At 38.3% G+C, this 12,898-nt stretch overlaps 1 protein-coding gene across 1 annotated transcript in view; it reads left to right on the top strand.

Annotated features, from left to right (window-relative positions):
• The window catches only part of PKP2 (plakophilin 2), an 87,975-nt gene extending 75,299 nt beyond the window's left edge, over positions 1 to 12,676 (top strand). Inside the window, exons 10-13 of the mRNA XM_087855771.1 lie at positions 2,060 to 2,213; positions 9,609 to 9,798; positions 12,221 to 12,308; positions 12,456 to 12,676. Of these exons, the coding sequence (XP_087711897.1) occupies positions 2,060 to 2,213; positions 9,609 to 9,798; positions 12,221 to 12,308; positions 12,456 to 12,524 (501 nt within the window). The 3' untranslated portion in view covers positions 12,525 to 12,676. The remainder of the gene's footprint in view (positions 1 to 2,059; positions 2,214 to 9,608; positions 9,799 to 12,220; positions 12,309 to 12,455) is intronic.
• Positions 12,677 to 12,898: the final 222 nt, after the last annotated feature.

The following is a 12,898-nucleotide window of genomic DNA, read 5'->3' as shown; positions in this document are numbered from 1 at the left end:
AAGGCAGAAGAGGATTGACAAATTGAGGTGTGGGGAGTAAAGGTTGAGATAAAGGCACTGGAGTTCTTGATGAGGCTGAAGAAGAAATATGGTAGGAGTGAGGGAGAGAGAGCAAAGACAACAGGAAGTTGTGTTCAGGGACTAGCATTGGAGTTTATGTTTTCAGGATCAAGGTTTTGTGGGGTGAATACGGGTTCTGTATGACCATGGAAGTGAATGCTGATACATGGGAGAGATGAAGGTCATTGACATTTAGGAAGTCTAGGAACTGTGGTGTAATTAATGCGGTCATCTACAGTGAGTAGGAGGTGGAGAAGGCTCTAAGCCAGGCTCTGAAGCCACCAGTGGATGCTGGGAAAGGACCAGTAGGCTTCAAGATGACAAAGAAAACGGTATGGGGGTGATAGAGCTGGATGACAGTGACTCAGAAGAGCAGAGCTCTTGTATGGGAGGGAAGACACTATCTAGACAGGCCATTGGGAAGAGAAAGGAACGCTTACCTACCTCTGCGCCCAAGTCAGGAGTGGTAGAGAATAAGTAGCCTCCTCTCTGGATGGCTACGGAGGAAGGATTCTTCTCAGAGTGGAGCACATAGTTTAATGGAGTGCTCTGCAAATTAGTGAAAGACAAAGTGTAACTTGTTTACAATAAAACATTCTAAAATAATGATTATTAAACTTCTTTGGAGTAGTGGACACTTTGAGAACTAATAAAAGTTATATACCCTTTCCCTGAGAAAGTTTATTATAAACACAAAAATAGGCTTTCTTTTGTTTTTTATGATTTTTTTTTTAATTTTTAAGTAATCTCTATACCCAGCGTGGGGCTTGAACTCACAACCCCAAGATCAAGAGCCACAGGCTCCACCAACTGATCCAGCCAGGTGCCCAATACAAAAATAGTTTTAAGGTTCTCCTGTCCTCTCCCTGAAACCAATCCAGGGCCCTATATTAAGACCCCCTGTTCTAAAAAGTATAGTGGAGAATGTAAGGAGAACAGTCTGCGGGAGGAAGGAGGAAATAAGCAGTGTTTCGGAAAGATAGAGAAGATAGTCACCCTGAAGAATAGTCAAGAATTACAGGACTTTTTGGCAGGTGGCCTCAAGTTAGCTTCAAATACAAATCTATAAAGTGATAGACACAAACCCCAGTATTAGAGGTTTATGGATGCCAGGAATGTTCTGGTCAGTACTCAGACCCCCTGAAAGTAGGTGGCCAGCCTGATTCCAAATAAGATTTGCACATACAGCCTCTGATTGAGAACGTAAAATTAGAGTAATCTAACTAGCCATACGTCTTTTCTTTAAAACCCCAATATCTCCTTCAGAATAAGCAGGCTTCTTAGAAATGAGTAAGTTCATTAAAATACATAAAATGCCAAAATGTGAGCAAGAAGGTGACCAAAGGAACAACCAGCAAATATGCTGAAATATTAATTAAACAAATAGTTCAAGAAAATAGAAAAGGGGAAAAAAACATTATGCAACTAATTTCATGACACTGGTGTTTGATTCTAAAACATTGTCCTTATATCCTTTTCATAATGCTGAGCTGAAAATGTGAATAAAGAAGGATAGGAAAAGACGGCCCATTTTATTTCTAAACATGCAAAAATAGCAACTAACCAAATCCAATATTCTTTTTTTTATTATATTATGTTAGTCACCATACAGTACATCATTAGTTTTTGATGTAGTGTTCCATGATTCCCAAATCCAATATTCTATCTAAAAATACTAGATAGCTGTTTTTATCCTATAATTAAATTGAGAACATAAGAATTTATTTTTTTAAATCTTATTTATTTATTATTTGAGAGAGAGAGCATGAGGAGGGAGAAGGGCAGGAGGAGAGGGAGAAGCAGACTCCCCCCCGTTGATCAGACTTAGCCACCCAGTACCCCCAAAAATGTAATAAGAATTTAAAGGAAATACCTTCAACTGTTTCACCACAGCCCTAGTTTTCAAAACATCTTGCTCAGTCTCTAGTAGGCTACAGAAATTCAGTATTAGTGTGAAGTCAAATGCAATAGTATCGATAAGACGCGTCTCATACCACAGATGCCGTCGTCAGTAGCTCAGACAGTCGTCCAGAAAGAAAATGGCCTTCAGCACACCCGCAAGATGCTGCATGTCGGTGACCCAAGTGTGAAAAAGACGGCGGTCTCCCTGCTGAGAAATTTGTCTCGGAATCTTTCTCTGCAGAATGAAATTGGTGAGTCAACAAATTGTCTCGATGTTGTGAATACATATTGAAAATGTATCACATTTTCTACAATGATGAACTGAAAATATGACTGAGGGGTGAAGTGTGATAGACCTGGCCTTCGCACCCAGGCATCAAGGTAGGCTTTCTCCCCGGGCCTCAAATAGGATTTTTCTTAATATCCGGCATTTTGTTGTTGTTGTTTTAATTACTATAGAAGAGAAATTTTAGAACTAACTATAATTAACAAGGTAGGTAACATGTCTGATGTTTTTCAAAAGCCTTCGGCTGTGCAATCAGGGGGAGTCTTTTTAACCCACTTGGTTAGTTTAGCTTGCTTAAGCACTGCTCTTCTAAAACATTGAAAATATACACATGGTGGTCCTCACTTGAGAAGCTTGGTCCCTGTTGCACTAGAAAAAAATGGATGGACATGCAAAAAAGACAAAAAGGAGGAGTCACTGAGTGTATACTGAATTCGGCATACATTTGCAACAATGTGATGGAACTAGAGGGGATTATGCTAAGCGAAATAAATCCCTCAGAGAAAGACAATTATCATATGATCTCACTCATGTGGAATTTAAGAAACAGAACACATGAACATAGGGGAAGGAAAGGAAAAATAAGATAAAAAAACAGAGGGAAGCAAACCATGAGAGACTCTTAACTATAGAAAACAAACTGAGGGTTGCTGGAGGGGAGGTGGGGGGGGGATGGGGTAACTGGGTGATGGGCATTAAGGAGAGCACTTGATGGGATGAGTACTGGGTGTTATACGCAATGAATCACTAAATTCTACCCCTGGAACTAAGAATACACTATATGTTAAATAAATTGAATTTAAATAAAAATTCTAAAAATTAAAAAAAATTGGCATAGACAATTTTAAAATGAGTACAACGAAGTATTTGCTCCTTTTTTTGAGTCTATATTATTGACAAAGATAACTTGTTAAACTATCAAATATGTTTTGTTCATTTGCCTTATACACAGAAATGTCTGAGAAATGTTGCGAATCAAGTCAAAAACTATAAAATGAGATAATAGGAAGATAACGCCAAAATCAGTCATGCCTCCTAACGCTCCATAAATTAGTCATTCCTGACAACTCAAATTCGGTTTTCCACAAAATTCCACCAAAATTATAAACAGGTTCTTGTTTGGTTTTAGTGCATTGGATTAATTTGGAATACACACACGCAGCACCAGAGAGACTGAGGTCTGTGGTTATGTTTTAATAACATCATTTCCAAAGCCAGCCGGCAGCACAATATTGGACAGGCGGTTTCATACAATGGTTTCCTGCCCATTATAAATACAGAGAGAGCCTGGTAATTTTTCATGAATCTAAAAGAAACCTTGCCCTAGGCACTCTGAAAATTATGAAAGTGTTCTCCTCATTGTCCTTTGTGGACTTCCGTGCTGCACTTTAATCAGGTATATCATCCTTTGACTTTTTTTTTTTCTTTTCCCAAAGGAAATGTTGACTCCATCTTTAAAACAGTGCTGATGGAGGGTAACTGCACTCCCTGAATTATGCTCGTGCCTTCAGGGTAGAAGTGCTGTTGCTCCCATGTCCTACCATCCTCTAACTGTGGGGAAGATACAAATGTAGCCCCACACTTTACTTTTCTTTTTTTTTTAATAAATAAACACTTTATTTAATTCTTCAGTTGAGCAGGAGATGGCCTTAGCAGAGAAAGGGTTTTTTTGCATTTCACTATACTTAATGTTTATTTATTTTCTTTGTTTGCCTACTTTGAGTGAGTTCTGGCTTTGACACATTGCATCTTAAATTTTGTTGGCTCACCTGAGTAATTATAATATTTACACTTTTTTTCTCTTAATATTTAATGACTTAAATCGAGCCCCACATCAGGCTCCTCCACTGGGAGCCTGCTTCTTTCTCTCCCACTCCCCCTGCTTGTGTTCCCTCTCTCGCTGGCTGTCTCTCTCTGTCAAATAAATAAATAAAATCTTTAAAAAAAAAAATTTAATGGCTTAACAATGTGACTTCTCATTCCCGTACTTGTCACTTTTAACCAGAAGCTAGATAAATGGAAAATTGTTGTTTCAGATGGTTGTATTAAAGAACAATAACTTTAATTTTTTTTAAGATATATGTTCATTTTTAAAAATTCAAGCAATTAAGAAAAGCACCACAAATAAAGGAAAAATACTTCCTCTCACCACTCAGAAAACAATCATTGTTAATCTTAGGTGAACATTATTCCAGACATCTCTCTGTGCCTGTAGACAGATTAAAGTTTAGATGAACAGAAAGATAAATAAATGATAATTAAATTTGGATCATACAACATCTAGTAGCTAATAAATTATTAGAGTTAATTTTAACAAAAGCAAACTGAATGATACAGAATCATTGAACTTTGGATAAATTTTTCATTACATTTTAGGCATGTTTTAGAGACTGGTAATGTGTACCCAAGTTTGTTTCTGATTTCTAACTTTTGGCCAAACCTAGAGGAATATCTTGGTTGCACCCACCGCAATATTAGTCTCTTCCATCTCTTTTGTAACATGCGTGTGACATGCATGTTAACATGTATAATATTTTTGTCACTAGCTTGTAAAACCATAAAATGGAAAGAAAGAAAGGAAAGAAGAAAGGGAAGGAAGGGAGAGAGGGAAAGAGAGAGGCAAGTTTCTGTTCCAATGTCTATATTCTAGTTTGTCATTTTAGTAGTCCTCTTAATTAAAGTGGCATGTAACTTGTAGGTAATGCCCACTGAGCATTCTAGGGAGAACCAGTGTTATGTTCAATAGGTCTGGCTGCCTCCTTTATTAATGAATAGGGCCAAAGGACCATTATGGACAGTCACAGCAGAGTTTATTATGACCAACCTGATCCAAATCCTCTCACTAATGAAGTACTTTGCTCCAAAAGTCTAGTTTTGTTTGATTTATTTTCTGTAGCCTGTTATTGTAGTGAGGCTTTTATCTGTAAAATTCTAATGAGATCATCTTTATTGGGTTCTTTGCAATTTAAAAAATTTTAATTCTAGTGTAGTTAACGTACAGTGTTATATTCATTTCAGGTGTACAATGTAGTGATTCAGCAATTCTGTACATTACTCAGTGCTCATCAAGATCAGTGTCCTCTTAATCCCCTTCACCTATATCATACATTCCCCCACCAACCTCCCCTCTGGGAACCATCAGTTCTCTACAGTTAAGAGTCTGTTTTTCAGATTGCCTTTTTCTCCCCTTTGTTGGTTTTGTTTTGTTTCTTAAATTCTACATATGAGGGCATCTGGGAGGCTCAGTTAAGTGTCTGTTAAGGTCATAATCCTGGGGTTCTGGGATTAAGCCCCATATCGGGCTCCCTGTTCAGCAGGAAGACTGCTGCTTCCTCTCCCTCTGCTGCTCCCCCTGCTTGTTCTCTCTCTCTCTCAAATAAATAAATAAAATCTTTTTTTAAAAAAATCTACATATGAGTGAAATCATATGGTATTCGTCTTTCCTTGAGTGACTTATTTCACTTAGTGTTATACTCTCTAGCTCCAACCAAGTTGTTGCAAATGACAAGATTTCATTCTTTTTTATGACTGAATAATATTCCATATAATATACACATGCACACACACGCACACCACATTTTCTTTATCTACTCATCTATCCATGGGCACTTGGGCTGCTTCCATAATTTGGCTATTGTAAATAATGCTGCTATAAACATAGGGGTGCATGTATCCCTTTGAGTTAGTGTTTTTGTATTCTTTGGGCAAATACCCAGTAATGCAATTACTGGATGGTAGGGTAGTCCTATTTTTAATTTTTTGAGGAATTTTCATACTGTCTTCCACAGTGGCTGCACCAATTTGCATTCCCACCAACAGTGTAAGAGGGTTCCTTTTTCTCCATATTCTTGTCAATAACTTGTTTTTCTCCATATTCTTGTCAATAACTTGTTGTTTTTTTTTAATTTTAGCCAAACTGACAGGTGTGAGGTGATATCTCATTGTGGTTTTGATTTGCATTTTCTTGATGATAAGTGATAATGAGCATTTTTCATGTGTCTGTTGGCCATCTGTCTTCTTTGGAGAAACATCTGTTCATATCTTCTGCCCATTTTTTAAATTGGATTATTTGTTTTTTGGGTGTTGGGTTGTATAAGTTCTTGATGCATTTTGGATAATAACCCTTTATCAGATATGTCATTTGCAACTATCTCCTTCCATTCAGTAGGTTGTGTCTTAGTTTTGCTGGTTGTTTTTTGCTGAACAGAAGCTTTTTCACTTGATGTGGTCCCAATAGTTTACTTTTGCTGTGTTTCCCTTGCCTCAGGAGAGCGATGTAGAAAAATGTTGCTACAGTTGATGTTGGAGAAATTACTGCCTGTGCTCTCTTCTAGGAATTTTATGGCTTCAGGTCTCACACTGAGGTCCTTAATCGATTTTATTTTTGTGTATGGTGTAAGAAAGTGGTCCAGTTTCATTCTTTTGCATGCTGCTGTCCGGTTGTCCTCACACCATTTGTTGAAGAGACTGGTACTTTCCCATTGCATATTCTTGCCTCCTTTGTCGAAGAGTAATTGACCATATGATTGTGGGTTTTCTGTGTAGCCCATGCTTTCATAAGATGATGCACTGATAAAGGTCCTCTCATTTCAAGGATAGTATAGAGAAGAGACTTGTGCAAGATAAATGCATTTTTTAAATTCCAAGTCAGCTTTATGTCAAATATATAATTTGAGTGACAGGACCCATCTTGATTCAGAGTATTCATAGCCAGGAATAAATGAAAATCCGTTTGAAATACATGAATCCTGTTTCTCATGAGAGACTTCTAGACTAAAACTTTCCATGTGCTGACCTGGAATGAAATCCTCACATATTACTTAGATTTACAGAAATAAACTTAAAACTTATATCTTCTTGGGGCAACTGGGTGGCTCAGTTGGTTCAGTGTCTCCCTTCAGCTTAGGTCAGGCTCCCAGGGTCCTGGGATTGAGGCCTGGGTCGGGCTCCCTGCTCAGCGGGGAGTCTGCTGCTCCCTCTCCTTCTGCCCCTCCACCCCCAGCTTGTGCGCGCACAGTCTCTCTCTATCAGATAAATAAATAAAATCTTTCTAAAAAACTTATATTTTCTTACAGATTTAAAGATAGGCACACTGGGTATGGTGACAGAATAATAGATCTCATGCAGATGACACGGATCTACGTCCTACAATGCCACTTCGTCACACACACCACCTCGGCTAGTGATTTAGCTGTCTGAACAGAATGAGATTAATAATCACTACCTCACGGTGTTTTTACAAGGATCAGATAAAATAATATATTTATAAGGAAATATTTGGACACATCTTGAGATTCTCAGTTCCCATTTACTTATAGTTACAGATGTTTTCAGACATCCAACTAATGTCTTGGCTTTCTAAGGCATTGAGTTTAAGGATTAAGTAAAATCTCCCTCAACAATATGACATTGAGCTGTAACCCTCCAATATCATGATAAGGCCTTTAATTTTATATTTCACTATTAAAGATCCCATTTTAATTGTCCCAAAATAAATATATTTATCCAGGCCCAGTTATGTGTGTATGTACATATGCATATAATACCTAATGCTCTTTCTTCTCAGGTTTCTCTTGCATATTTTCTTTCCTAATTACTTGTATGCAGTTACGTATGTATGTATATTACCAACCCTGTGAAGTAGACACTATTATTCCCCCATTTTACAGATTGGGAAAAATGCAGCACAGAGAGGTTAAGTAGCTTGCCCAGACCACACAGCCACTGAGTGGCAGAGACAGGACTGAAACTGAAGAAGTGTGACTTCAGAGGCTGAGCTCTGATCTCTGAACACTGTGCCGTGATGCTTCAGGGACAGTGAAAACCAGAGTTCAGGTGTCTGAGCAGAAGGTGTATCTTTCCTGTCAATCAGGTCCACTTATTATCAAAGGACGACAGTCACTCAGTTCCTTTCATTGCATCCCTCTCCATTTTAGACATGGCGATTGATGCTGGAAATCTGGAAGTGAATGTGATCATTGTCTTCAGGGACCTGTAGCCCCCTTTGGAATTCAGACAGACACATGTCTAGTTACAATGCAGTGCCCTAGAGAGAGGAGTGCAGGTCATCGGGACACATCAACTCAGATGAAGAAACAACAAAATTAAGCAGAAGTATTTGTCATACAACCATGATCAACACAACACCGTAATAAAGAGTTGTGAGGAGCCATGGGAGCATGCTCTCCATCATTTGAGAAGAGTCCGAAGTAGTAAGAGAAAATGAAGAAAACATACATGAAAAGAATTCTTGCAAAAAATCAAGTATAAATTCATATTACCTAAAATCTATACCAATATATTTGACAAGTTATAATCAAATCATCAAATATTAATACCTCTTTTGTTACCACAAAAAAAGCCAAATTAAAACCCTACAACCAAGAACTTACATATAGAGTGAAAACATAAATTTAAAATAGTGGGGTTTTTTTTCTTTTTTAAATAATAATACTATTTTTGCATTGAAGAATCTAAGCAGTACAGATAATTTTTTAAAATTTTAGGTCACCATCAATATAGTATTGTAGAAAAACAAGTCCTATTAATATTTTAATGTATTTCTTGTCAGGTTTCTTTGGAATATTTTCTTTCCAAATGTTATATATTCTTTATAAATAACTGTACTGATTTTTCACACAGAATACTAACATAAATATTTTCTTGTTATACATGTTTCATAAATATTTTTGGGATACATAATCTTTGCAGACATGTTAGAGATAATCATATTCCTATTATTGAGTTATTTAGGCTTTTTATAATTTTTCACTTATATATAATACTATAATAAAAATTTCTGCATAAAGCTTTTTCTGTCTTTAAAGTAATGTCTTTAAGATGAATTTCCAGAAGTGGAATTACTGAATCAAAGAATGTGAAAAAATGTTTAATTCTTGACACTTCTGTCAAATTGTTGTTGTCATTTCTGTCAAAAGATTTCCAATGTGCTGAGCACAGAATATCATCTTTTTGGTGGTGCCTGGGTAGCTAAGTTGGTTGAGCATCCAACTCTTGATTTCAGCTCAGGTCGTTCTCTCAGGGTCATGGGATCGAGCCCCACATTGGACTCCAAGCTGAGCGGAGAGTCTGCTGGAGATTCTCCCTCCCCCTCTGCCCCTTCCCCCACTCACAGTCACACGTACGTACATGTGGTCTCTCTCTCTCTCTCTCAAATAAATCTTTAAAAAAAATCTTTTTAAGAATCTTTCTTAAATTTGAGTATTAGAGATTACATCTTTCCAGATGTTCATTAACCAGTTTTGTTTCTTTTTAAAATGTTCTTTACCCAAAATGTATTCGGATCTTGAGATTAAGGAACAATCCTTCTAATCAAGTGTTGTTTTTTTTCACTTTGTAGCCAAAGAAACCCTACCTGATTTGGTTTCCATAATTCCTGACACAGTCCCGAGTACTGACCTTCTCATTGAGACTACAGCCTCTGCCTGCTACACTCTGAACAATATAACCCAAAATAGTTACCAGAATGCACGGGATCTTCTAAACACTGGAGGCCTGCAGAAAATCATGACCATCAGCTCAGGCGATGCGTAAGTCCTATAGTATCTGCCTGTTGGCTCTCTCCCCATTCCTCACCACCACTCTCATATGTAAATCTAGTTTTGAATGTCCACACATCGAGTACCGTGGGCATTATGGCCAAAAAACGAGATTGTAAAGTTGGGCCCCATCATCGGGTTCAAGATCCTTGATAACCAAGCAAGTGAAAAACTGAATTCTCCCAAATAGTTGCCCATTCTCTTCTAAAATATCCAGATAGTCGAACTCCGTAGTTTCCCTGGGTAGTACATTCCAGTCTTTTATTGACCTAATGAATTAATTTGTTTCCCAGAGCCACAGCTATGATTTAAGACAAGCAAAACATAGGCAAAGTGGGAGTCCTATGGACAGGGACTGCCCCTTTCCTCAATTTGATATGGAGCCAGTGTCACCCCAGGTGGCTTAGAAGAAACAGCAATAACACAAGAAGTAGGAGGCCACATAATCAGAAACTCTTGCTTTCTCGGTTTTCTCTATCAAATCTCTTCCATCTCTTATTCCCTTTTGAGAATAGAAGGTCTAATGTATAGAAGTCATCCCACATCCCTGTTTCTGTGTCTTTCAATTTTCCCCATTTAAAAAAAAAAAATTGATAAAGAGAATGAAAACCTTGTGTAACGAAATTATTACTATTAGCTAATTTAGAGGCGTGGAACCCAAAGGGGGCATCTTCTTCTCTTTATACAATTCTGAATTGTTTGACTTGTTAAATACAAGTTAATTTGTAAATAACTAAGAAAGAGACGAAATGTTATACCCCAGTTCCAACGAGTTGTAAAGCAAACAGACTCTACCCTCGGTAGACAAATGTGCGCCTCGCCCCCCGGGCAAGCATGGGGCTTTGTGGTGTCCTGGAGTGAACACACGTCTCCTTCCCAAGCGCTGTGCAGGCAGGTCCTTGTGCTCTGCAGCCCCACTCTGGCAGACCTCAGGGGGAAGGAATACCATATGCAGAGTCAGGATTAAAAGGAGCACTGGTTAGAATGTCAGTTCCCCTCATCAGAATATTCACCTGTCCCCAGAGTCTGGCAGAGAGCAGTTGCTCAATCTTTTTGGAAGGATTGAATGATTGCTGTAAAACAGAAATGATTATTTCAAGTAGTCATCCGTGCTTATAAGCAAATCTCCATGGGACCATATGGTTTTAATTATTTGAGTATTCAGGCATAAGAACTGTGTGAGAATATATGCCCTCACTTTTGGAAACTTCTGATACCTTAGCAACAGATGGGAATGTGCTACTCTGTTACTTCTTTCTTGCCCTCAGTGTCCATTTGCCCTGTCTCAAAAAAAAAAAAAAAAAAGAGGGAAGGAAAAAAAGAAAAAAAAAAATCAGGGTGCCTAGGTGGCCCAGTCGGTTAAGTGTCCGCCTTTGGCTCAGGTCATAATCCTACAGTCCTGGGATCGAGCCCCCGAATTGGGCTCCCTGGTCAGTGGGGAGCCTGCTTCTCCCTCTCCCTCTGCCTGCCAATCCCCCTGCTTGTGCTCTCTATCTCTGTCAAATAAATAAGTAAAATCTTTAAAAAAAACAAAAAAGAAACTATCAACAAGGGGCTTCTACCAGTTGTGGCTGCTGTTCCTTCCTTGCCAGAGTGTTGTATAGCTGACCTGTTATTTAGGGGCTAGGCTGGAGATTAGTTGCGTATAAATGGCTATAAATGCATTTTTTTCTTTGAGTCACTAATTCTAGGAGGTAGATATATTTTTCAGCCATGCTTTCCCGAATTCATATTCTACATATATGTATTATAAATGTACAAATATATTTCTATTCTATAGTGTATATGTAATATATAATATTTAATATTTAATATAAATATATTTAATTTTATTTATTAATGTAATACAAAATAAATGTAAATGGTGTATATAAATATACAAATTGTATTCTATAAATCAAGAACTTATGAAATCTAAGGATATGGTCCTTATAAATATGAGGAATATGCTCTGTCGGGGCACCTGGGCGGCTCAGTTTGTTAAGCATCTGCCTTCAGCTCAGGTCATGATCCCAGGGTCCTGGGATCGAGCCCCACATCAGGCTCCCTGCTCAGGGGGAGCCTTCTTCTCCCTCCGCCACTCCCCCTGCTTGTGCTTTCTTACTCTTGCTCGCTGTCTCTCAAATAAATAAAATCATTAAAAAAAAAAAAAAAGGAATATGCTCTGTAAACTATTTGTTGGCCTGTGCTAGTGGTTTTAAAAGATTTTTTTAATAATTAAAAAAATAAAACTCAATGTGGCCCCTGGCCTCCAAAGCTCACCATCTAAATCTCTTGTCATGGTGAGTGGCTTCACTTAATGGACGGCCACCAAGAAACAGCAGTTAAAGAAGATTTACGGAACGTCCAAAGACAGCATCCAGAAGCCCCACACATTCTCACTGATCTCGGAATGCCTTTTTCCTCTTTTCAGTTATGCCTCCAACAAAGCAAGTAAAGCTGCTTCTGTTCTCCTCTATTCTCTGTGGACACACACGGAGCTCCATAATGCCTACAAGAAGGTAAGAACACTAAAAAGGTGTAGGCTGCAGTTAACAGCCAGATCGTAATGGCCCGTGTGTCTGCCCCTGGCGAGACATCACTAAAAACTCCATTTTCTTGTGTGAAAATGTTGTTACCTTTCACGTTTCTGTTTGCTTATTCCAAAGGCTCAGTTTAAGAAGACAGATTTTGTCAACAGCCGGACTGCCAAAGCCTACCACTCCCTTAAAGACTGAGGAAAACGAAAAAGTGCTCTCAGAAATCTCAGCCTCACCATTCTCAGCCACAAAAAAGCCCCAAAGGAAAACACCTATTTTTCTACTTTCCAGCCCAAGAAACCTCAAAAAAGCATGCCCTGTTTCTTAGCCTTTTCTATTTCCAAGGTCCCCAGAATCCAAAAAAACAAATAAGCAGAATATAATTTTATTAGTCTTCCAGAAAACTTCTGAAAGTTTGCTACCAGTAGATACTGGCCACAGGCTCACTTTTACCCTCCACAGATTGTGGTCCTTGTGATCTGGGCTTATGGTGCAGGGCCTTCCGGAACCAAAATGTGAATCCATGTGGAATGAACGTTAACAACGAGTAAGGAAGGAGGCAGTGGTATTAC

Source organism: Ursus americanus, chromosome 25 (assembly GCF_024610735.1).
Source record: "Ursus americanus isolate L20-20 chromosome 25, mUrsAme1.1.p, whole genome shotgun sequence".
In the NCBI taxonomy this organism is placed as follows: Eukaryota; Metazoa; Chordata; class Mammalia; order Carnivora; family Ursidae; genus Ursus; species Ursus americanus.
The sequence above is the reverse complement of the archived record's forward strand: the minus strand, read 5'-3'. Positions and strand labels throughout refer to the sequence as shown.